This window comes from Neolamprologus brichardi, chromosome 8 (genome assembly GCF_056152115.1).
Source record: "Neolamprologus brichardi isolate AB-2024 chromosome 8, ASM5615211v1, whole genome shotgun sequence".
Classification (NCBI taxonomy): Eukaryota; Metazoa; Chordata; class Actinopteri; order Cichliformes; family Cichlidae; genus Neolamprologus; species Neolamprologus brichardi.
The window spans coordinates 12,445,793-12,469,760 of record NC_142111.1 but is presented as its reverse complement, the minus strand read 5'-3'; the positions used below and the strand labels follow the sequence as shown (position 1 = coordinate 12,469,760).

Sequence of the window (23,968 nt, the reverse complement as noted above, 5' to 3'; positions counted from 1 at the left end):
AACATGGCTTAAAATTTATTCAGAGTTTAGTCAATTACTACACTCCGTTTAGGAAAAGTGATACATTTATATAAAATGATAAAGATAAACTGAGTTTATAGCACTCTTATGTGGTTGAATAAGAGCCCTGAATTTATGGCTATAGCAGAACCTCTAACATTTATCTTCTGAATCTCTCACAAAGCTGTCATCACGTTTTCCTCTCTTCAATATTCTTACTTTGAATGGATGTTTTTTTGAGGAAGGACCTGTTTAACTGCAGGGGCAGGTTAGCAGGACAGATCACAAGCTACAAAACTTGGTTAACACTGAGGGACCAGGAGGTGGTTGGTTGGCGGGCAGGTAGACAGGCAGGCAGGAAGATCCCCCAAGCCAGGCACAGCAGGTGCTGGTGGTGTGGTGCGAGTGTGAAGTGAACGACGTCTCCTTGCCTTACTCACAGCTTGTGTGGACAGCATGTCATTGATGGAGTGGTCATACTGCTCGGCCAGGATGGCCAGCTTACGAGTCTGCTCATCCTTCAGCCGCTTCAGCACGGCCTTGTGGTCCGATTTGGGCGTGTTCTCCAGCAGGTGGTTGCGCAGGGCCTTGTACTGGCGGGTTTGGATCTTGCAGGTGTCCTGGAACTGACGCTTGATCTGAAGCTCTTTGGACTGGAGGAGACAGAAGAAAGATGGAAGCAGCTCGGCTAAAGTGCTCCTATTGATTGTAGAAATGATCATGCTGACAGATGTGACAGACGTGTCAAACATTTTACATGATATTTAAAGTGTAAACACCTGCTGAACTGTTGGATGACACTATCACGGCCACATAAGGAAATGTCCTTTGTCATGAAAACACATGTTGGAGATTTACCGTTTATGAAGACTTGTTGGATGTTTAAAACGCACATGATCTAAATTCTAAGGCGTCTAAAAATCACATTCTTATTATGAATGTCTGTATCTTTGATTAACATTTATATTTAAGAGGTTGGATTTATAACATTTAAATAAACATATAAGGAAGTCCTACTTAATTCCAGTGTAATCAAAGCTCTGCGATGGTCTTAATGAGATGACTTGGCTTCTTTTATTTAAATAAATGTAACTTTTCTTGTTGCTTATGTCAATATTATTTCCCTCTGAAGAAAGTGCTTGAAATCAGAAGGGTCAGAGGGAGTAGCAGAGTAACAAAGTTTAAGCCCTGCTTTGGTGTACTGAGAAAAAGATTAAAACATCACGTTGGCCGATGACTTACTGGGGCAAAGTTAAATGGCTGTGTGAGATTACAGTGCAAGGAAAATGTAATACACTGATCCAAGGCAAAGCATGAAAGCATGCAACCTAAATAAATAATGTAAAACACACTTTCTAAATAGGTAGGAAAAGGTTTTGCTGTCATAACCTAACATTTTGTGGGGACCTAATCTGGTCCTGTAACTGTTAATCATCACTATGTGTGAGCTCTTTAATGAAAATGAATATTTTTAAATGCTAAAGTATAATTATTTTGCTATCCATTTTTAATTCCCCTCAAAAAAAAAAAAAAGAGGCAGGAATTAATAGTAAAGCACATTATTATTTAATTAAGGTGCCAAATATCTTTTATTTCAATTAGTTTTAGTGGTTGAATGTTATGCTTGATTAATTTCTGACTTCTCTGAGACACATCCGTTGTGCCGACTCAAATTTCTGTGTATAAAACATCAATTCAGTCAATTTTAAACACGTTTTGATGGACTTAAAGTTGTTTTGTTTTAATGACAGGCAGCCTGATACATTTGTAAAGCACTGTATATAAATGTATATATGTAAAAACACTTTCTAGGACCTTTAATCTGAAGTTTATTCTTAAGAATGAGCCTTTCTGTATATTTGTCAGGCGATAATAAATCAAGAATTGTTTTCTTGGCTGATTGTACTGCACAAACTAATGAGTCATGTCCAAGAAAAACTGATCTCATTTCACTAAAACCTGATCAATACTCTGCTGTTAAACAAACGGCCCAGACCTCGAGCATAATCTGGATCAAGTTGAATCAGACGATTGCCATTTAAGATCATAAATATTTGCAAATTATAATCACAATTTTATGTTTATACTTGCTAGTAATGTTTTTGGTGGCTTATAAATGGGGGCAAAAAGGGGACGACAGACAATAGGAATGTGTGATGATACAGGAGGAATGAACAAAAAGGTAAAAAGGATTCTTTGTGCAGTAAAATAAGGAAGAAAGCAAATGGAGACATGATAATAATGGAAACAAAAACAAAAAAATCATAAAAACAAACAAGACAATGATTTGAACACAAAAGAATTTATTTTTGTGTATGACAAAATGTTTCTCTATGCTTGCGAGCACACGGCTGTACAGTATGCCAACACTCATGCAGCTAAAATGAGAATAAAAGGACGACGAAATGTCTGTCCAACACAATGCAGCACTGGTCTTATAAATACTGCATTAATTAAATATATATATTAAAAAAAACTCAAGGTGATATAACTCTGTGGAAACACTCAGTGTCACAACAAAACAGAATGCAGACATGTAAACATACACAAAAGGAACAAGTTACATTCAAATAAAACATTGATTGAAACTTCTCTTTTAAAGCTCGAATTGCAAGATGCAAAAAAACAACAACAAAAAAACCCCAAACACAGTTTTTCCTTTTCTTTGGGTGAAAATACAGTTAAGACTGAGCTTTCCTACTCAGTACCGTCCCTCCACAAAAACAGCTCACATGTGGCGACACAAACAAAGCTCTTTATTCCTGCATTTTTAAGCGCTAACGCATTTTACGAATTTGCTCCGGCTTCATTTAGATGAACTCAAAGTATTTTGGTGTTTAGCAGAGACACAAACAGCAGAATTAACCGTGGGTTTCTTTTGGTCTGACTGACGCTGAGCTGAAATGATGAACTGACTGATCAGAAAGTTTATTTTCTCATCATCATCATCAAGGCTCAAACATTTTGGTTTTCAGCTTCTCTGATTATCTTTAGGTTTTAAGAGCCCGTCGGCCGGGTGAAGTGGAGTTGCGATGGGTCTATTTTTTAAGCTTCACGAGCTAAAATTGAAACGATCTTTTCATAGATATTTGTATTTCTTTAATAACTTTCTATACAGTGCAAAACAAGATATTGATATAATCAGATATCTGCCTTCTGTTCATTCGACCTGCTTAGCCTCATTTTTCACATTCAGTAGTTTCAATCTTTTTATTATAATTCTACCTCAAAAGATTGTCTATATGGCTTCATATTAAACGAGTTACATTGAAATATTAAACAGTTTCTTATACTTTCACTATGCAAAAACATATCCTGATTATCCTGATTCCTCATGTTTCCGCTATAGATTTAGGATATCACTTCACAACAGACTCTTGAAAGCAGGCGCTTCTTATTCCATCTCTACGAGTGAAATGTTTACATGGTAAATCATAACAAGATTATTGCACAACATGCAATAAAACATAATAGTCATAATATCTAACTAGAATCTAGATGATGTATTCACTAGCTGCATGTATAATAATAATAATAATTATAGCAGTAATATGTAGAAACGTATTCTAGTTCAACTGAATATGTTTTTTGTTCCAGCTAAATGGCCCCATACTTAATCATTTAAGACCAAAATATTAATAATTATTCCTCTCTGCTCTCACGATGGTCCGAGACGTCTCCACTCAGCGGTTTATTGCACTTTTCAGTCGGCTGAGAGCTAGTGTTCAGGCTGATGTTAGTGAAATTATTGACGATCTTTCATTTTCACAGTACTTTGTGCTTTGGGGAGAGATATTATAGCCGTGGAGCTACATAACACTCTAATATTTGTTCGAAGCACTGAGGAAACAGCGCACCCTGTGAAGTAAGACAACTATAAAGAAGAACAAAAGATTGCACAAAAAACGGTCTCAAAAATAACCATAAAAAAATATCTGTCTTACAAATTAAGAGCAAAATAATAAAAATTAAAGAAACTTCTAAAGGAACTTTTACAAAAAGCAAAAATAATGAAATATTAAAACTTCACTGGGTTTCATTCAGCAACTGTGGGTTCGACAGCTTGTTCAAGTTGCTTGAGCCAGCTCATTCAGTAATATGGCTGTTATGTGCGTGCGCACACACACACACGCTTCTGGAGCCAGCGCACACAAACCTCTGTGCATACGAGTGTGTGTGTGTGGGTTAAATACGGCTCATCTTTAAGAAATGTGACCAGTTTGAGTAACAAAGGAGACAATGTGGCCCAAACACGCAACAAATGGCTGCACAATGGCGTGCACACACACACGCACGCTCGCACACACACATTCACACAATCTCACACCAAAACGTTCCCGACATGTCTCACTCTTGCTATCTCCATGGCCGAATTTTCCCCTTGACAAACCGTCCCGATGAAGTTCGTCTCAACCCACACTCCCACCTCGTCTCCTCACGGAACATCCTCTCCCTCTCTTCCCTCCTCTGTCTCTCCCTCTCTCTCCTCCTCCTCTCCCTCTGTCTCCTCTCTCTGACCTCCCGGGGCAGCAGGCGCGGTAACCTGCTTGGAATTTCTTTTTTCAAGATGCCAAGGGTTTGGAGTTTTATTCTGACCCTGAGCGGCAGCTTTTTAACGACCTGCCGGGCTAGTTTTAGCACTACAGAGTTAGCTAGATCTGCCAAGACGCCGAGGGGGCGTCTGCCGAAACGCTTCACCCACAGCAGGCCCTTGGCTACAAGAGAGGTGCTCCTGCATTGAGCCTGATACTCCAAGGCCAGGCTCTTTAGTGGAACTGGGATTTTGGACTGGCGAACGCCCCAGTTGCGGCCTGCTTTAGGAAACATCTCATAAAGGTTACGCTCAGCCATACCGCCCAGCACCGACTGGCACATGGCAAACAGTGGCCGAGGCAGGCGGAAGAGGACGCGCATGCAGAGGCGGTTGACTTTGCGGGGCGCGTGCTGGAAGAAATCACGGGCTGGCCTGACAATCAGGACCACGACCAAATAGAGGGAAAGGAAAATGGAGGGAGAGCTGAGGAAGGAGGCTGAGATGAAAATAATGGGGATGTAATAAATCCCCAAACTGATGGAGAGTCCTAAACTGAAGAGGCCATTGGCCCAGAGGCTGAGAGTCAGGTAGGTGGAAAGCGACAGAGAACAGCAGGAACGAAGGAAAAGGTACGAGAAGAAGAGCGCCAAGAAGGCAAGCTCAGCAGAGAGGAGAACGGATGCCACCGAGGGCAGGGGTGGAGAGCGGCGGAGGGAGAGGAGGAAGATGGAGAGCAGCAGCAAAGTGAGGTTGGAAGGCTGTGCAGCGACAGAGAGGGAGAGGAGGAGGCAGATGCCGTGAGAGAAGAGTGAGGGGAGAGAAGTCTGGGCAGGGGGCGCGGGTGGGGGTGAGACGGGTATGGGCTCCAGCTCCTCAGAGGCGTCAGGGAAGTAAAACTCTGACAGCTCATCGATGTCTCGCTCACGCAGCCGCCTCTTTTCTGGGGACGAGGACAAGATGAGCTCCGACGGACAACCGTCAGCTACACCCCTGCCCTCTTCTTCTTCATTGGTCTCTATGTGTGCAGATTTCCCATGATCCTCTTCGTACTCCCACTGCACTCCTTCTACTTCCCTGACTTCTGTCTCCTCTTCTTTCCACTCAACTACATCTTCTGATTTACTTCCCTCCTCGTCTACCTCATCCTTCCCTTCAGCCACAGCGACACGCACACCCTCCACCACATCTACCCCTCTGCCAAAAACTTCATCTTCATCATCTACTACTCCATCAAGCTCATCCCCAACATCATAAATCTCCTTCGCCGCCACCTCGCTCTCCTTTTCTTCCTCTAGCTCCTCCCCCCCTCCCTCGCTGTCCCAGCTGCCGCTCGGCCCCTCTGTCGGCTTGCTCTTTCCCTCCTCGGGAGACCCCTGGCTCTGGGTGCTGTCACTCACTTTGAGGCTCTTGGGCTGTTGGCGGACCTCCATGGCGTGTTTCTGACGCAGCTCTTGCTCACGCCTCTTGTTATACTCCATCTGGTTGGTGAGCTCCGTCTGGTGTTGCGTGCGGATCAGCTCGGCCCGCGTACGCTGCACCAAACTCAGCTGGCGGAACTCCAGCTCCTGGGTGGATTCGTGGTGACGCAGCAGCATGGCACACTCCAAGTCCTTCAGAGTCTGCTTTTTGTTCAGATCCTGAAGAAGAAGGAGAAGAAAAAAAACAAAAGATGCAGAAGGTGATTTGTAATACTGAGAGGACAGAAACCTGCAATAGCCACCAAAGGATATCTTGTATCAAGCTACAATTACTAAAAAGTATGAATTTATGGGTCATTTATTAAAAAACAAACAAATTATTTTCTTTTTCAGCCATACTGTTGTAGATTTGCTGCTGCGCTTGGGATCATTGTCCTGTTGCATGAACCAGTTTCAGACAGACGGACTCATCTGACTCTAGAATACTTAGAGATACACAGGAGTTCATGACCCAGTGACTGCAAGGTACTGAGATCCTGTCGCTGCAAAACGAGTCCAAATCATATCCTAGTATGAAGTGTTTTTGTGCCGTTTGCTTTTCTCCAAATGTAGTGCTGTGCAAAACACGTCCACTTTAGTCTCACTTTCCAGAAGTCTTGTAGTTTATTCTGATGCTGCTTTTCAAGCCAAAGCTTTGCTGCCATGTTCTTTTTAGAGAGAAGAAGCTTTCTCCTGAAATCTCTTCCAAATCTCTTTTTCTAAGTGTACTGTCATGAACTTAATACTTGATACTAATTGAGACCTGAAGAGTCTGAGATGGTTTTTTGCACTCCCTCTAAATACTGCAGTTTGGCTTTGTGATGAATTTATTGGGACGTCCAGTCCTGGGAACAATGTTTTTCACTCACTGTAGAACGATGGATGCAGGTTGTTGGGAGATTCCCTTCTAACCCTTCCCAGAATAATGGCAGCAACATTTACTTCTTTAAGATTGTTGTGTTTCCTACTTGTGGCATTGTGTCAAACATCTGAATGCTTCAGCAAACTAACAAAACTTTTTAGATGTGCTCACACTTGCTCAGTTAATCACGTGTATTTGATTAGCGGCACCCGGGTGCTACTTTACCCATTTTACTTTACCCCTGCACTCATATTCACATATATATATATATATATATATATATATATATATATATACATATATATATATATATATATATATATATATATATATATATATATATACATACATATATATACATACATATATATACATACATATATATATATATATATATATATATATATATATATACATACATATACATACATACATATATATATATATATATATATATATATATATATATATATATATATATATATATATATATACATACATATATATACATACATATATATATATATATATATATATATATATATATATACATACATATATATATATATATATATATATATATATATATATATATATATTTTTTTTTTTTTTTTTTTTGGAAAAATAAACCCTTCTCTAGATATTAGGTAGAAACCCTAGTGTTCCCAAATAAAAAACCACTGTATGCAAAACTTTTCCAATTTTCCAAGCCATTAATATTTTGCTTGTGCATTACTGTTACACATAGATGACAATAAAATAAATTGCAAAAGTCTTAACATTTATAAATATTATAAAACAATATCAAAATAAAAATGATATTAATGTGCTTCAAAGGACTAAGAACAGTACCTCTCTGAGCAGATCCTGCTCCAGGTTGTGGCGTGACAGCAGCATCTTCCTCTTGTACTGGCGACACTGCACCTCATAATACTGCCTCTGCCTCCGCAACAGACCCGCCTCTTCCTCAGCCTGCCGCTGCTGCAGGCACTCCTTCTGATGCACCAACCACTCCTGTTTCTCCCGCTTTGGCGTTGACTGATTCTCGTTCAGTTCCTTGAGAGGAATAACAGCAGCGTTTAGCTCGGCTCGCCGTTTGTGCAGCATTATACTTACCCATCAAAATGAACTGATTGCAGGTGGAGTCATGAAAAATAAGACACTCGTATATTTGTTGAAACATAATGCGACAAAACTCAGAAGCACCTCTTTGAGCTGCTCTTTGCGCTGGCGATACTGTCGTTTCTGGGAATCCAGCAGGCCGGTCAGCTCCTTCTTTTGCTGCGTCAGAATGTGCTGCTGGAACTTCTTCTCCTCCGACACGACCGCCTTTCCCTGGAGGATAAAAGCCCAAAAACATTTACAATTAGTGATTATTTTATCGATATTGAGTCTTATCAGTGCTCTTACTGAGACAACTCTCTGTATGCTGGTGAGAGAATGAAAACTTCACAATGGCTGCTAAACTTTGGAAAGATCATCAACTTCATATGAAGCAGGCATGTGTACACTGAGCAATGTGAAAGTATTGACTAATATTAGCAAGACTAACAACACAGTGAGTATCAGAACCACACACTGTTGTTTGACATTCATCACATATATTTGAATTTATTATATTTCTCTGTGATCCTCGCTCACCTCTTTCTCCAGGATACCCTGGTGCTTCTTGGTGAGTTTTTCTCCTTCCACTGAGAAGCTGTTCCTCAAATTCTCCAGCTCTTTGTCCAATCTCAGCTGATGTTCATCCATCTCGGCCTTCAGCTTGTTCTCCAGGCCCATCAGCTGCTTCTGGTGCTGACGCCGCATTCGCTTATACCTGTGAGGAGAAACACGGTTACCGAATGGCTAATAATCAGCAAGCATTACTTAACTAAGCATTTGAAGCCCTTTGTTTTCTTTTATTTGTATAAAGTTCAAAAAAAAAATGTGCAAATACACTCGTTTTGATTGTCCCGTAACACCATCAACAATTCACGACTGTGACCTCACCCGGACATCTGCTCTCTCAGTGCAGAGCCCTGCTCGTGTTCCTGGATCTGACGGGTGACCAGTGAGGCGGTCCTGATTGTGGCAAAATGGTCTCGGCCTCGTCGACGTCTGCCCCCTCCCCCTCCTCCTCCACCACCACCAGCAGATGCAGCTTCTCGCTGAGAATCAACCTCTGGCTGATAGGGATCGTCATAGATGTTGTCATGGCTCTACAAGGTGGAGAAAATTAGAGCAATTAAAGGTGGCTACAAATGCAAAGTTTTATCTCAACTCAATGTCATCCTACTGCTTCAAATAAATGAAACTAATTATTGCCAATGCAAAAGCTCCCAGGAGGCTGCTCGCTTAGCAAGTCTGCTACCAGGCATTTGTTTTGTAGGTGCCACATTGCCAATCTGCTGTGCATCTGGTTCTGCTTTTGCCTTCCTTTTCCTGTAGGTGGCACCAGATTGCGCTTATAAAACTGGTCAAGGGGAAACAACAGAACAGCTTCTGCTTTGGCTCATCCAAACTACAATAAAAAGGTAAAATAGCCCAACTATAAGTACCACTCGATGCTTTTAGCCCGAAAGTCACAAGTCTCTCAGCAGATACACACCAGACTCACACTTAACACTGCAAGCCTGAGTTTGGGGGGGCCCCAAACCCAAACAAGCCCCAAGTACCCTTGGTCACCTGCTTATCCAGGTGAGTCACGGCAGTGATTGAGGAGTTAGACTGTTAAACAACACATCCACCCACAGACGTGTTAACACGTGGACTGACCAGCGGCTTGTGCAGGACGGAGCTATTGGAGGTGACGGTGTGCTCTCCTTCCTGCATCATGGCCATCTCCCCACTGTCATCGGAGCCGTCTGCCAGACTGTTGACCGAGCTACTCTGGGAGCTGGCGCTGATGGACATGGATGGCAGAGAGTGGGAGCTCTCCATGCTGTTGACTGTGCCGGTGCGCAGCATGTACTGCTCCACATCCTGGAGGGGAAAAAATAAAGCAAGTTTATGCTAAAATAATGACAAAGCTCTAAAAAAAAAAAAAAAAAAAAAAAAAAAAAGAAGAACAAATAGAGTCTGTGATTGAGGGTTATTTGCTCAGTGGGACAGTATTAAAGAAAAAAACATATTTAAACATCCCAAAAAAAATGCAGGTCTGATAGATTGAACCACAGTCGCTATTCTTTCATTTACTTTTGTTTAAACAGCCGTCAAAGAATTAAATAGGTAAAAAAAGTTTTTGTATGAGGACAAAAGGGTCTTATTTACCTTACATCTTTATTCTTATAGTAACCAGTGCCTTTATTTACCTCAACTGCAGACAAGAATAGGCCTTTAAAGCAGGTTTTCAGTAGAAGCAGACACATTCATGCGCTTTGTGTTCATGAGTACAATTGTTCATGTTTCAAGACTCTTATTTGCTCTGTCAACATTACTGCGTTATGCTGGGCCAATCCTGTTTCTATGAGATTATATTTAAATAATAAATAAATAAATAAAACCGCAAAATATCATCACCATTTCCCCTATTTTCTCATTTGTGGATTAAATAATTACCATTGGGTTCTGGCTTTATTTACAATTGCAATGCAATATAAACCGCAGCAGTTTATATGAAGCAAATCCAAAACAAAACATCATCACATGTCCCTTGACAGAAGCGCTTTCTTTCTTAGTTTTACAAAAAAAAAATAAATAAATAAAAATCAGGAGAGGAACTCAAATATTTAAAGCGAGCTTAAATTAAGAAATGACCCCAAAGAGTGCTGTTTGGTATTTGTTAATTGTACTTTCATGTTTCAGCTTTCTTAATCCCCTTTCACATATGAAGCAGCTGTTCTCATGTTATGTGTCTGTCTGATGTCATTAGCCATTTCTGGGTGCAAACTCTTTTTGTGGTTTCGCTAATAAGAAAAGAAAACTGTCCACTGATCAATATTAGAGGCTTGTTTAAATTAAATAGGATAAAAGCATTACAGGGTTGATACGTCATCACCCTTTCTTACCTCTTCCTCGTCGCCTCCTTCAGGTGCGGGACCATTGTGCGCCTCATGAAAGAGGATTTTCTTCATCTTCCGGTACTGAAGGTTGTCCAGCTCACGAACAGCATCCTTGGTCCGTGCAATTAGGTCCATCACAACTGTCATGGGACGCTCTCTGCATAGGAAATGGTGCTGGGTGGATGGAGGGTTGAAAGAAGGGGTGAGATGGACAGTGACAGGATGAAATACCTCAGTCTGACAGTTAAAAATACATAGACATGCCCATCACTGCTGACACAAAATTATACATCCAAGTAAAATAAAATCCTTGTTTTTCATTAAAAAAACAAAACAAAAAAACAACAACAACAACAACAACAACAACAGAAAAAACCTCCTTGGTGATTATTTGCTTGCACACTGAACCTTCACTCAGTGTTTTCCTTCAAGCCTAAAAATCTGTTTTGAATTTAAAGCACAAATTTCATTATTTGTCCAAAAACAACAACCTGAAAAAAAACTGCTAGAAATAGAAGAAAATATTTTTCATTCTATTCTCTCAGTTAAAAATTAATCACATGGCTGTTTGTACCTTGAGCAGCACATCAGAGGTAGGTCTGTCCTGGGCGATCTTCTGCAAACAGGAGTCCACGAAATTGCGGAAATAATCCGACCTAAATATTGCCAAAACGTCATGATTATACATATAATTTAAGCAATGCATACTGCATTATTACACATATAATAATCTTAATTATGTTATAGTCCGTTAAAGCAGCTTGAGAGATTTGTTGGCTCAATTAAAACTCAGAAAGCATTAAAAATGTCCTGATGTGGAGACAAACTGGTTAAAAAACAGCAGTAAGTGTCTCATGAGAAATACTGAAGGGTTTGTCCACAGTTACCTCAGATGATTCAAATAATGTAACAATTTAAACACTGATCTATAAGAGCATGGCAGCAAACTCAAAGTGTGAGTTCATCCCCATGTTCAAAAAGCCTTAATAACAAGTCATTTTTATGAAACCTATTTTTTTTATGTGTACACACACAAACACAAAACTAATTGTGAAATAAATTACAGAAAGACACAGGTCGGTTGCAAAGCTTCGTCTCTCACCAGTGATTAGACTGCAACACAGGGCTCTCATTCTGGGCGATGTGGTATAAGGCACTCATAGCATTCATGTTGAACAGAGGAGGCTTCCTTTCCGCTGCAGAATCACAAAGCACGACATAGCGTGACAGAGAAGGAGAGGCAGACAAAGAACAAGGAAAAAAAAAAGAAAAAAGTAAATGGCCGGACACTTTCAGCTTTGTGAACACAAAAAGCACTGTATGGCCATCTCTTACCCAGCTCTATGCAGGTGATGCCAAGTGACCACACATCCACCTTCCCGTCGTACTGACCCTCATCCATGGCTAAGATCACCTCAGGGGCCATCCTGGGTGGAGGAAACAACAACAACAACACATCAGCAGTAATTCAGCCATTTCCAGCCCTCTCCCTTTGATCCAGCACACAATGGCACCTGGTGGCTCACTGTTGTTTCCAGCATCTGCCCCACCTAAACAGGCAGCGTTAGCTTTATGCTCATGTAGAGTAACAACAAATAATTCTGGCTGCTGAACGGTGAGAGGTGGGAGTAAACCACTTGGTGATTTAACCAGGATTGGAAAGGAAAGATTCGGTGGCAGAATAACCTTTTTCTTTTTTTTTTAAATTAACAACTTAAAATTAAACACATGCTCATTCTACAGATCAAAGTTTTTCCCGGTGTGAACTGTACTCTGCCTGCTTTGAATGAATTTGAATGTGACATTTGGGTAGCCACACCTTGCTTCACAAATGTGAGCATAAATGAAGCAGAGACGGCAGCGTTTAGTCAGCTATCTTAGGTTCAATGCAAATTAAAGCACATCATCCGCATGATTAGAGACTACACTTTATCTAGACACCAGCAGTACGCTAGATATTAATGAATAATAAATTGTCAAGATCGGAGGAAATGTATCTGATTTTACAACTGCACAACTAAAAATCAACACATGCAAGTTAATGACAACATTTAAAGATTTCGACTATATTTACATGTACGAAACATCTACAATGTGCAAACAAGCTCATTTAAGAGTGCTGCTGCTTCTTGCTCGTCTTTACACTCAGTGGACAAAATAGACGCCATATAACAGCCATGCTAACAGTCTGAAAAGCTCATTTCGCCTGCACAGACATGACATCATCGTCTTAGGGATATCCTCTTTCTTTGACATCACACAAAGCTAGGAGTAGAAAAAAAAAACAGAGTGAAATGGAGAGCTCAGAGCCTGAGATTACTTATACATACACTGACCTCAGTATTTGAACTTTAACATGAGCTTCTATGATTGTAACAGAATAGAAAGGCAAGGAAAATACGGCAAAACATCACAGGTATGTTTTAACCCCTTAAAGCCTAGTGTATCATATTTGATACGCACGATTTTGGTTAGTTTTTGAGGCTTCTTTGAGAATCCACAATGAGTAGGCAAGTGAGACACTGGTTTGATGTTTTACCAGTAAGGTGTTCCCACGAAGGAGTTGGCTGGAGCGACAATAGAGGCTGAGCCAAAGTCTCCCAGTTTGACCTGACCTGGCTCTGTCAACAAGATGTTTCCGGCCTTCACATCCCTGAGAGAGAAACGATCAGACAGGAGGAAATGACGGGTCAGGAAAAACACGACGGAGACAAAACAGTTTGAGAGAAAATGCATCGTTGGAGGCTGGGGAGCAGCATGATGCACAGTGTGTAAGCACAAGCACCATTGCATAAGCTTATCTCAGGCAGCACAGTTTGTGCTTTCTCCCCTCTATTTGTTTAGTCTCTTGTCAGAAGTGTGGGGGAGGAGAGCAGAATAGATCCAGATAAGTGAGAAATGAATAGGGGTTACCTGTGAATCATGTTGTGAGAGTGAAGATACACCAATCCCTGCAATGCACCATGGGTTATGGCAGCTATCTCCACTTCCTGCAGCGGTTTCTTGTGGACTGAGTGAAGAGAGAGATTTGGGAATATCAGACATTGTTTATGTGAACGTAAACTCAAACGGGTAAAACATGGTTTTGTCATTACTAATTTGTCTTACTTACCTTCTAAAAGGTCAGAAGCTGAACCCAAGCAGTACTCCATCACCAGCTAGAAGAGAGACGGGGAGTGTTAAACCAAGAGTACACTTGGTGTTAAAAACGTTGTCACACTTGACCTAGGTGGAAAGAGCTTTTTTTGTACCAGAGACTTCGACCCATTTATCAAAGTTTTAACACTGCTGTCACACTAAGGTGGAGTCCGGGAAAGTGTTCTCATGTCCACCTCACAATGGAGCTCTGAGAGCCAAAGTATGCATGAGATGTAAAAGCTAACCATCCCGCATAATCTAACATTATTTAGGTGTCTATAGATAACAGCACACCTTAAAAGTGAAACATTTTAAGCCTTTTTTGTTTTAATTTTGATGATCATGACTTATACCTTGTGAAAATCAGACATACAGAATATTTTTATACGTGGTTGGAGCTCCGTTACCATGAATCACTGCATTAATGCAGCATGGTGTACAGGAAGCCCAGGCTGCTCTGATAGCTGCTTTCATTCTGTCTGTATTTTTGGGTCCTGTGTTTCTCATCTTCATTTTGACAATAACAACACAGACACTCTGGGGTTCAGGTCAGATGAGCTGGCTGGTCAATGAGGCACAGCAATACTGTGGCCAGCAAACCATTTGCTAGTAGTTTCCGTACTGCGAGCAGGGGCTAAATCCTGCTGGAAAAGGAAATCACCATCTCTCTCCATAAAGTTTGTCAGCAGATTAAAGCACAAAGTGCTCCAAATTTCCAGGTGGGTGGCTTTGTTGACTGTAGACTTGATAACACAGTGGATCAACTGACACCAACACGAGGAGATGACATGGCACTGCAGAAACTTTACACTGGACTTCAAGCATCCTGGATTTTGTGCCTCTCTACTCTTCCTCTAGTCTTTAGGACCTTAAATTTTACTTTTATGTGGAAAGAGAAGCACTGAGCAGCTGTCCAGTTCTTTTTGATGTCGTCTTCGGTTCAGGAGTGACTCGATATTAGGAATGCTAAAGTTGTAGCTGCTTTCCTGGAGACGTACTGACACCAGCCTCAGTCCACTCTTTGTAAAGTCGCCCAAGTTCTTGAATTGATTTTCTTGACAATACCATCGAGGCTGCAGCAATTCCATTAATATGCTGTGATCGAGCACTCTGCAAACAGCCAGACTTTCAGCAACAACATCCTGTGGCTTCCCCTCCTTGTGGAGTGTATCAGAGATCATCTGGAGAACAGTCCAGTCGTCTCTATACATGTATTCAACTATATAGAGAGACGCACTCAATTGCCACTCTTCAAACACTAATATACTAAAATATTGTAGTTTTATTACAAGGGCTGCTCATTTCCATGCACTACAAGGCATACTCACACAAAAAAGGCTTTTAATACTTTAATTTTTGGATGAATATGTAAAAAAAACAAAAACCCAAAACTTTCACTTCGTTCTAATTTTCTGAAATGCACTAATATGTTTTGTTAAAAAACACAAAACACACCAGTTAATTACAATGATGTCATTTTTAGAGCTTTTTTGTTTTTTGCCACATCAACTTTCTCCGGGGACTGAGAGCCTTTTGAGGATATCTGGAACGAAAAACTGCATTTTGGCTGCAGAAACCAGAGACTATATTTAATTCCTGCAGTCACGGTGAAACAAACAGACTCTGTGGCAACTGCAACTTGCCTCAAGCTGCACAGAAAAAAGGAGGAAGTACCAGAAACCAGTTTCAATATTAGAACAAATGGTCAACGTTTCATGTTTTTATTCACACTGAAACACACGGCAGGGTCTGCTGTTCTCTTCCTGACCGAGAGAGAGAGAGAATGTGAAAGACGGAGCTAAGGGGGGGAGAGTAAGTCGAGGGGCGAGAGAACCAAATTTGATGGTTGTTATTATCTCAAGTTGAAATAAAAATAAAACGGTAAACTGAGTATTTATCTATCAATCACAGCACTGCTTTTACTCATCTTTGACATTTTTCAAATATAGTGAAAATGAACACAGGAATGCTGCAGAGGGGACAAAGTTCTGGGTGTATTTTTACAGGCCGTTGGTGGCCCAAATATGTGCATAAAAAAGAAATGTGTTTAAAGTGGATGCTGAAATATCCCCAACTATATTCTTTGTTTTATTTTCTAAATGTGTGGTACTGGGAATGTTAACATCTTTAACAACCTCCTAAGCAAGTCACTTTTAAAATCATTCATTTGATTAACACAACACTGATGAGTGCACAGCTTTTGCACACACTCACCCAGGCTGTGTGCTCTCTCAGGTAGCAGCCACGGTACTCCACAGTGTTGGGGTGGCGCAGTTTCTGGAGGAACTTCACTTCCTTGATGATATCCTGCCATTTCTAGGATACGAGCAGAGCCTTCATCACTCTATCCATTAGATATTACATCTGCAGCAGATCAGCCATTAGAGAGTCGCCAGGTCTTACCTCATTGGACTGTTTGCCACTATAGGACATCTTCTTGATGGCCACCACCTCATTTGTGCGGATGTCGTGGGCCTAGTGGGGAAAATTTAAGGACAACATGCAGTAAATTTTTTGAAGCTTTGGATGCTGCTCGACCCATCTTTGTCACCATTTCTTTAAATAGCACAGACGCCTTCGCCTTGTTTTCTTTCCCCTCCACACAAAGTTAATTGCAAGCAAAACTCAAACGCTTAAAACTGGCTGAGAGCATCAGTGCAGCATTTATTCCACAAAGCACTTGAGACACATCCATCGATGCTCCTCACATTAAATACAACAAAGAAATGGCCATTACATAAAACGAGCATTTCTGCAGAGCTTCCTTCCCTCTTCTCCTCTGCCCTCCTATCATCCCTTCATCCACGACTGGCTGCTTTTCACCCTTCATTAAACAGGGACTTTTATCCTGCTCTGAAAAGTTGTTCTCCTTCCCTGACTCGCACTGTGTTTTTACTTTTTCCTTCTCTGACCCGCCACCTTTCATCTTCAGTCGACAGGTTTATCCAGCTTGTGCTCTTAATGGAAGTACCACCATCTGTCAGCTATTCTTCTTTGCTGCGCTTAGCTTTTCTTAGCATCAATCACGCCGACTTCAGCAAGATTTATAGCAGTAATTACATTTGAACCAAGTGAAATCCCCCCAAAAAACAATGCAAAAATCAAAGTATGAAAGAATTTTTTAATTACGCTATGAAAATTTTGCCTGTCAAGGTTTTTGTTGTTTAAAATGCGCCTATGCACATAAGCACGACTGGCCTGCATGTAGTTTAGGTAATGAGTCATATTACCTTACTTAGTAAGATCTGTTATTTATAGTAACTTCCTATGAGGGAAGTAATAACCTCTCAGGTGGGCGCTGAAATGGTTTATATGCAGGAAGAACTGAGCCTACACTGTTGTCTATGGTGCCAAAACACTGATCAACTTACATAAGAAGAAAAACAAAGCCAGAGAAATAATTAGACATTAATAAGACAATAATATATATACACAAAGGTAATGATTTTCATTTCACCTGCATTCTCATGCTTACATTATATAAATTCAGTGAAGAACAGCTGTATACAACATTATGAACACCGTGCTAACTACTCAGAGACTGCAGTCTTAAATTTATAACAAGCAGAGCACTTTTTTAAGTTTGCCAGATGACTGAGTCAGTGTGTGACTGAAAACTAAAATATCATCCAAACTCCAGAATTCAAGAACCGATTTTCAGCGTAGTCAGTCAACGTTATTTGTCCGTAGCCTGTCCCCATGTTTATATGCCTTCAGGTAAGCTGCATGTTAAAACCACATACCTGAACATTTTCCTACTACTGAATTCAAACGAACATAACTACACACCTACAACTCTGTTGCAGAGCTGACAAAGATCAAGCACACAATTCAAACCGATAAATGAACACAAGTATCTGAAATCATATTAAGTAACAGGCCTTCACGTTTAAGCCTGCACTCAGGGGAAAGCACACTTAAGGGCTCTTGTGTGCACTCTATCACATTTCTATTAAAGAGCCAAACCCTAAGAAAACTAACTTACAAAGTACACTGCTCCGAAGCTCCCATGGCCGATCTCCCTCAGGTCCGTGAAGAACTTCTCGGGATCCTCCCTCGAGAAGAGCTCAGCCACCTCCGGGTCCTTCAGGCTCCCGGCCCGCACACTCGACGGCATGGCCAGCGCCTGGTGAGCGTGGAAGAGACACACTGGGTGAGCATCTGTTATTTGGAAAGGATACCAACATTTGTGCTGAAAGCAAGAGTTGCCTCGGAAACACGATCTAGTCTGTCACATGAAGTCGACACACTTAGATCTCTGTGGTGGAAATTGTTGACACTGATGTCACTCATGCCATTTAAAAAATATATTGTTCTCAACCAAAGATGAAAGGGGAAAGCAGTACAAAGCACAAATCTGGGCTTACACCCATGTTATTTCTTTTCTTTCTTTTTTTAAGGAAATACAGTTTCTCTTACATATCATCTACAATTTTATATCAGTCTTATGAAATATGTTTTTTAAACCTTATTAATGCTTTTTCTTCTTCTCCCACACATATACTGTCATGTATTGCAGAAGACTGTCTTGTAATGTACGTATGAGGCTTGCAGAGATGCAGCACTATATCAAAGGATGGTCCTGGCAACAATACTGATGAATTTCTTGAAGATCTGGAACATCTTTTTAATGTTTCTAAAATATGTGGCACGCTGCACTGAGCAGAACACTGCACACATAGACGTGTGGCTAACATAAGCAGTGTTAGCTTTCTCTCCTCGTGGGGTAACGTCCACACACTTGAACAGAATGTGCTTTTGCATTGCTACAGCACAGCTCTTAAATACTAGTTTACTGTGACACAACCTACATACATCCTTTTTCTCGCGATCACAATACTGCAGAACTGCACCGGCTAGGCAGCGCTGCCATCCACACTTCTTGTTCACAACTTCCCATCACACAGAGAGGAGTCAAGCCGTCTGCCAGAGCTGCAGTCCTGGCTACTAATGTGTGGCTGTGTAACATCTTAGATCCAACAGTTAACTAGCATTAAATTATACATTGTAAAATACTAGTTTTTCAGTTGCAGGCCAGCGAGAACAGCAATATTCAATTGCAATCCATCATCATGCAATCATAGCCTCCTGAGACCCGGCCTATTTGTTAATGTCTTCTGTAGTGGACACACAAATGGAAAAAAAACACAGACAAAAAAACAAAAACAAACATCAGCTGAAAGATATTTTTCACTTCACATGAGGATGCGCCAACTTTCCCACCAATGTGACCAACACACTGCTCTGCTGATCCATCCATTATTTGCTGTTCTGCTTCTTAGGAGCAACCCACTTTGGTTTATACTTATAAAGTAGAGTAGAAACCCTCATATACTGATTAACCAATGCTGATCCTATAACATATTCACGTGAAGGCCCCATCCTGTAACCACCAGGACTCAAAGGATCTGCTGCCACACCAAAGACGCCCCCTTGATCATGTCATGACAGGTGGGATCTTTTATTTCTTGGTGGCACAAAAGTGACTTTTATGGTTTTAATCTTGTGGCTCATCAATGTGCATATATGTGAAAAGAGCTCATCGGACTCAGCAGCCACCGATTAAATGCACTCTAAAAAAGCAGAAGTTTTGACAGTTTGCTGGTCTGGAGCATTCAGATGTGTGTTAACACAATGCCACAATCTTCCCAGCAGGGAATGTCCCAACAAATTCAAGATCAGACCATTAAATGTTCAGAAGAACAAAAACAAGAACTCTACAGGCCCCAGTTAGCATTTTAAATGTTAAAGTTCATGACAGCACATTGGCTTGTTTGGAAGAGTTGGCAGGAGAAAGCTTCCTCTCTCTAAAAAGAAGCTCATAGCTTTCAAAGCAGCATGTGAACAAACCACAAGACTTCTGGAGCAATGTGCTTTAGACAGACGGGACCAAAGTGGAGATGTTTTGCGACGTGAGGAGAAAACCAGGCGGCATATCAGCACTAACACCTCATATCGACGATAAAGCGCGGTTGAGGAGGTGTGATGATATGGGCTTGTTTTGCACAGGATCTGGGCACACTGCAGTCAATGAGTCAACCATGCACTCCTCTGTATACCAAAGTATTCTAGAGTCAAATGTGAGACCATCTGTCTGACCGCTAAAGCTTGGCTGACATTAAGTCATGCAACAAGACAGTGATCCCAAGCACAGCAGCAACGTGTGGGCAAGAATTTCTCCACAATCATGTGAGAGACTGATAAAGTCATACATAAAACCATTACTTCAAGTTATTGCTGCCAAAGGTGGCTCTACAGGCTACTGAGGCTACTGTCTGTCTCTATATTTAGGGTGAACATGGCTGGCCACACTTACCACTGTATGACTTTTTTTTTTGTTTAACACTGAAATTTGTGACACATAATGAAGTGTTTTATACATCTGTCTAACAAGCAAAAGATCTCTGGTTCGATCCCAGGAAGAGAGAGAAATCAATTTGGGATCGCCTAATCAAAGAAGTGGAGGTAGCCACTGTGGCGGTCACCATGTGAATAAGGGAGAAGCTGAAAGCAGCTTTCTAACACTGCAATAAGATATACATTTTTTTAATTGCTATATTTTCACCAAACACAGAATATACGGCTTTAGCTTCAGTACAGGGAAACAAACACCATTTTTGAAGCACATAATCCATTTTAAAGATCCAAAATGATCTTAAAATGGTAGATGCAACATCTTTTTCCTCAAGCTATTCTTTCTTTAATGGCTTCTTTAATCTCCCTGACACATGAAACTATGATTTAAAAAAAAAAACCCAAAAAAACAAGACTATTTCATATCATTTTCTTTCTCAATGCTGAACAAAAGACTGCTCTCATACAATGATGTTGTCATTGGTCCTTCAGCAGCCCGCGCACAAAACCACACAGCAACTGCGACATGATAAAAGGTGTGCTTCTGTTAAAACTGAAGAACAAAACACAGACGGGTGAGGTTGAACAACCAGGTGGGCTGGATTGCTTTTTTTTCCCTATCAAAATGTTAAGATAGTGACTCACACTTGGTTTGATTTGCATTTGTACACACTTGCACAGTATTCTGATAGGCCTTATAGAAATACATGAATTAAAGTTCATATGATTATAAGGAGAAGCAGGCATTAAACTGACTGTGTAGTGCATTGCAGAGCATCAGTGAGACTGGATTTCTGAGGCCGATACCAACAGCCAAGAACTTCAAAAGACCAACTGCAATATATTGACAGGATCTCTTTCCCCCCCTAAGCCGTTTCTATCTTTCTTCCTAATGAACTGTGACCAACAAGCAAATTGAGGACTACATTTTGTAGCATTAACTTGGACCTGTCTGACTTTCCATACAGCTTTTGAAATGTTGAAAACCACCAGACAACATCAGGCCAAATTCCACATAAAAACTGCCAACCAGTTTAGCAGCCCCATGTTTTGCTTCCTGTGTGGGAACAACATGACAAAATTTACCAGTTTTAAGTGAAACAACATGTAACCACTATGTTTTGGAGAGCTATCATGAGCAAACATAATGATATGGCTAAATGAGTGCGGAAGACCACGTTTAAATATGCGAGCAATTACTCCTCAGTTTTTAGTATGTCCTACTGAGAGAGCTGATATTAGACTATAAACCTTGAAATAACAAAGATGAAACGTGATGTCTGTCTCTGAATTCTAGCAAGAACCATCAGATGTTTTCTGAAGGTCAAAATCAACGCATTCTTATATGTGAACCAATCTCCCCCCCCCCCCCAAGTGTGGTTATGGAAAAGATATTTTTTGGAAAAGCTGAATCAATATAGCTGTTATATCTTTACCAAAGGAAAAAGATTGGAAAAGCCAACTGATGATACACTCACATGCACATTACAATGGTGAATGTTTTTGTGTAGCTGCAGTGCAGATAACAACTTCTCCCTGTGTGATGCACAGTGTGTCAAAGTTAGCAGCTTGGAACAAGTTGGGTCATCATGAGTCATTAAGATTTTATCAAAGGTTAAACCCTTGATAAATGGGCATTGGCAGCTTTTGCAATTTTTTAAGTTCACAGTCACCAATCAAGCTCAAGTTTTTCCCAAACCCTTGAACATGAAAATACCAAGACTCACTTGGCCATTTCGATTCTGACAAACGGGAAGCATTAGGTTCCCTTTAAAAATGGGAAGTTCTCTGACGACTGTAACTAAGGCAAAAGGAAGCTTGTAATCATTTTAACTAAACCATCCATGTCACGTTAACACCACAACGTCTGCCACAATTACATGGTTTCACCAATGATTCTCTCTTTAACATACATGCATTTTACAACATCAGAGAAGCACAGACCTATTGTGCAAAACATGTCTACTGTGTTTGACTGGTCAGGCACATAAGCAATTATCCATATATGTGCTTGCCATCAGCATCAGCTGAGCGAGCTAGACGGCTTTTTTCACTCGGCTGCTCAATTAGGCTACCCACGCTCCTGCTCTGTATAGAAATCCACATGTATTCAACAGCAGCTTGACAACAACTCAAGAATGTTCAAGGTGCAGGCCAACAACAAGCTTCCACGTCAATGTCAAACTCCCCAAGATCTGAAAATCAGGCAGCTAATCATGCTAGCCGGTGTCTCCCCTGCAAACGGGGTGGGATGCGCTCACAGCCCCGCATGTTGAATGATTTATAGCACGTCTTACCGTGGCTTTTGGGATCCACTGTAGCTAGCTCTGAAGCTAGCTAACCGGCCTGGCTGGAAAATAGTGGTCTTCACTCCTCTTTCCTCGGTGCTGGTGTCTATTCAACACCAATAAACCACATTCTGCCTGTCGATGCTTTTACTTAAACCCCTCTCCATCCTGATGCCCCCAGTCAATTGGACAGCTAGCAGGCGTGTGCGACTTGACATGAGTCAAGTGGCAGTCAGTTTAAGTGACAGCTAGCTAGACCGACGCCTGCCAGCTAACCTAGCAGCAGCAGCGTCGTCGTCCAGAGAAAATCAGCGGCTAGCTCTGGCTGCTGTTAGCACCAGCGCTAACTAAATAACGCAACGCCAGGAGCTGCCGGGGACGCTTTCAGTGGGAGGCTGGTGCATTCAAATGGACAGCTCCGCTCCGCTCAGCACTGTGCACTGTCATTACGATAATGCTGTCGGCGGATTTCATCAACAGTTCGTGTTATCCCCATTTTGCTCGACTCTCATCCGTTTTTGTTCAGGACTTCATGATGGCGGAGCGGGGCGGGAGCCGAGCGGAAAACGGAAGTTGCTCTTCTTCGACGCCTTTCAAACGAACACGTGAGGTGTAAATAGTATCCTCACGTGGCCGAGGAGGTTCGCAAAAACATAACTGAACTGGTAAGAGCAGCTTCGCATTATTTATCAGGGTTCGTATAGTTAACTAATGTGGAAGCGTATTTCAGTCAAAATAAATAAAACAACAACAAAACAAAACTATGACCATAATTTAAATAATTTAAATTTAGGACAGCTATCTCAAAATTTCAGATTAGGAATCTCAGAATTAGACAGATAGAAAGGGACTTTATTAATCTACACTGGGGTAATTCACTTGCTACGGCCGCAAAACGGTCAGAAATAACAAGAGAATTGGGGATATATTAGAAAACAATGAAAAAAATAAGGCGCAAAAATGCTAAAACCGCTAAAAACGCAGAAGTAAATAAAAGACAAAATAAAATAAAGCAAAAATAAAATATAGGCTAATATATACACTAAAAGACATGTCACAGTAATTATATGTACATAAAGTGCAGTGTGAGTGATTTCTCAGGTATTTATGTGCATATTGAACAGTCGGATTGCTTCCAGGACGAAGGACCTGTGTTGGTACTTGGTCCTACACAGTGGCTGTAACCGTCTACTGCTGAAGGAGCCACTCATGGCCTCCACATGCTCATACAGGGGTGAGATGTCTTGTTCGTAATGGACATTAGCTTCGGCTAACATCCTCCTCTACTGATTCTAGAGGACTAAATGATTCCACAACGCATCAAGCGGTATAAAAATCTCTTAGTAATGTCC

The 23,968-nt window shown here is 41.0% G+C and overlaps 1 protein-coding gene across 2 annotated transcripts in view; it reads right to left on the bottom strand.

Moving 5' to 3' along the window:
- taok2b (TAO kinase 2b) overlaps positions 1 to 23,189 on the bottom strand; it is a 29,194-nt gene extending 6,005 nt beyond the window's left edge. The window contains exons 1-18 of one of the 2 annotated variants that reach the window (XM_087845467.1): positions 22,626 to 23,189; positions 17,960 to 18,100; positions 16,378 to 16,449; positions 16,189 to 16,290; positions 13,949 to 13,994; positions 13,750 to 13,846; positions 13,376 to 13,489; positions 12,172 to 12,263; positions 11,939 to 12,032; positions 11,411 to 11,492; positions 10,843 to 11,010; positions 9,611 to 9,817; positions 8,846 to 9,054; positions 8,495 to 8,672; positions 8,060 to 8,188; positions 7,706 to 7,909; positions 5,932 to 6,171; positions 441 to 653 (exon numbers count right to left, since the gene is read on the bottom strand). In XM_087845467.1, the coding sequence (XP_087701593.1) occupies positions 441 to 653; positions 5,932 to 6,171; positions 7,706 to 7,909; positions 8,060 to 8,188; positions 8,495 to 8,672; positions 8,846 to 9,054; positions 9,611 to 9,817; positions 10,843 to 11,010; positions 11,411 to 11,492; positions 11,939 to 12,032; positions 12,172 to 12,263; positions 13,376 to 13,489; positions 13,750 to 13,846; positions 13,949 to 13,994; positions 16,189 to 16,290; positions 16,378 to 16,449; positions 17,960 to 18,091 (2,379 nt within the window). In that variant the 5' untranslated portion in view covers positions 18,092 to 18,100; positions 22,626 to 23,189. Of the gene's footprint in view, positions 1 to 440; positions 654 to 1,940; positions 6,172 to 7,705; positions 7,910 to 8,059; positions 8,189 to 8,494; positions 8,673 to 8,845; positions 9,055 to 9,610; positions 9,818 to 10,842; positions 11,011 to 11,410; positions 11,493 to 11,938; positions 12,033 to 12,171; positions 12,264 to 13,375; positions 13,490 to 13,749; positions 13,847 to 13,948; positions 13,995 to 16,188; positions 16,291 to 16,377; positions 16,450 to 17,959; positions 18,101 to 22,625 lie in introns of those variants that run through there. The other variant, XM_087845466.1, reaches the window with a different exon arrangement.
- Positions 23,190 to 23,968: the final 779 nt, after the last annotated feature.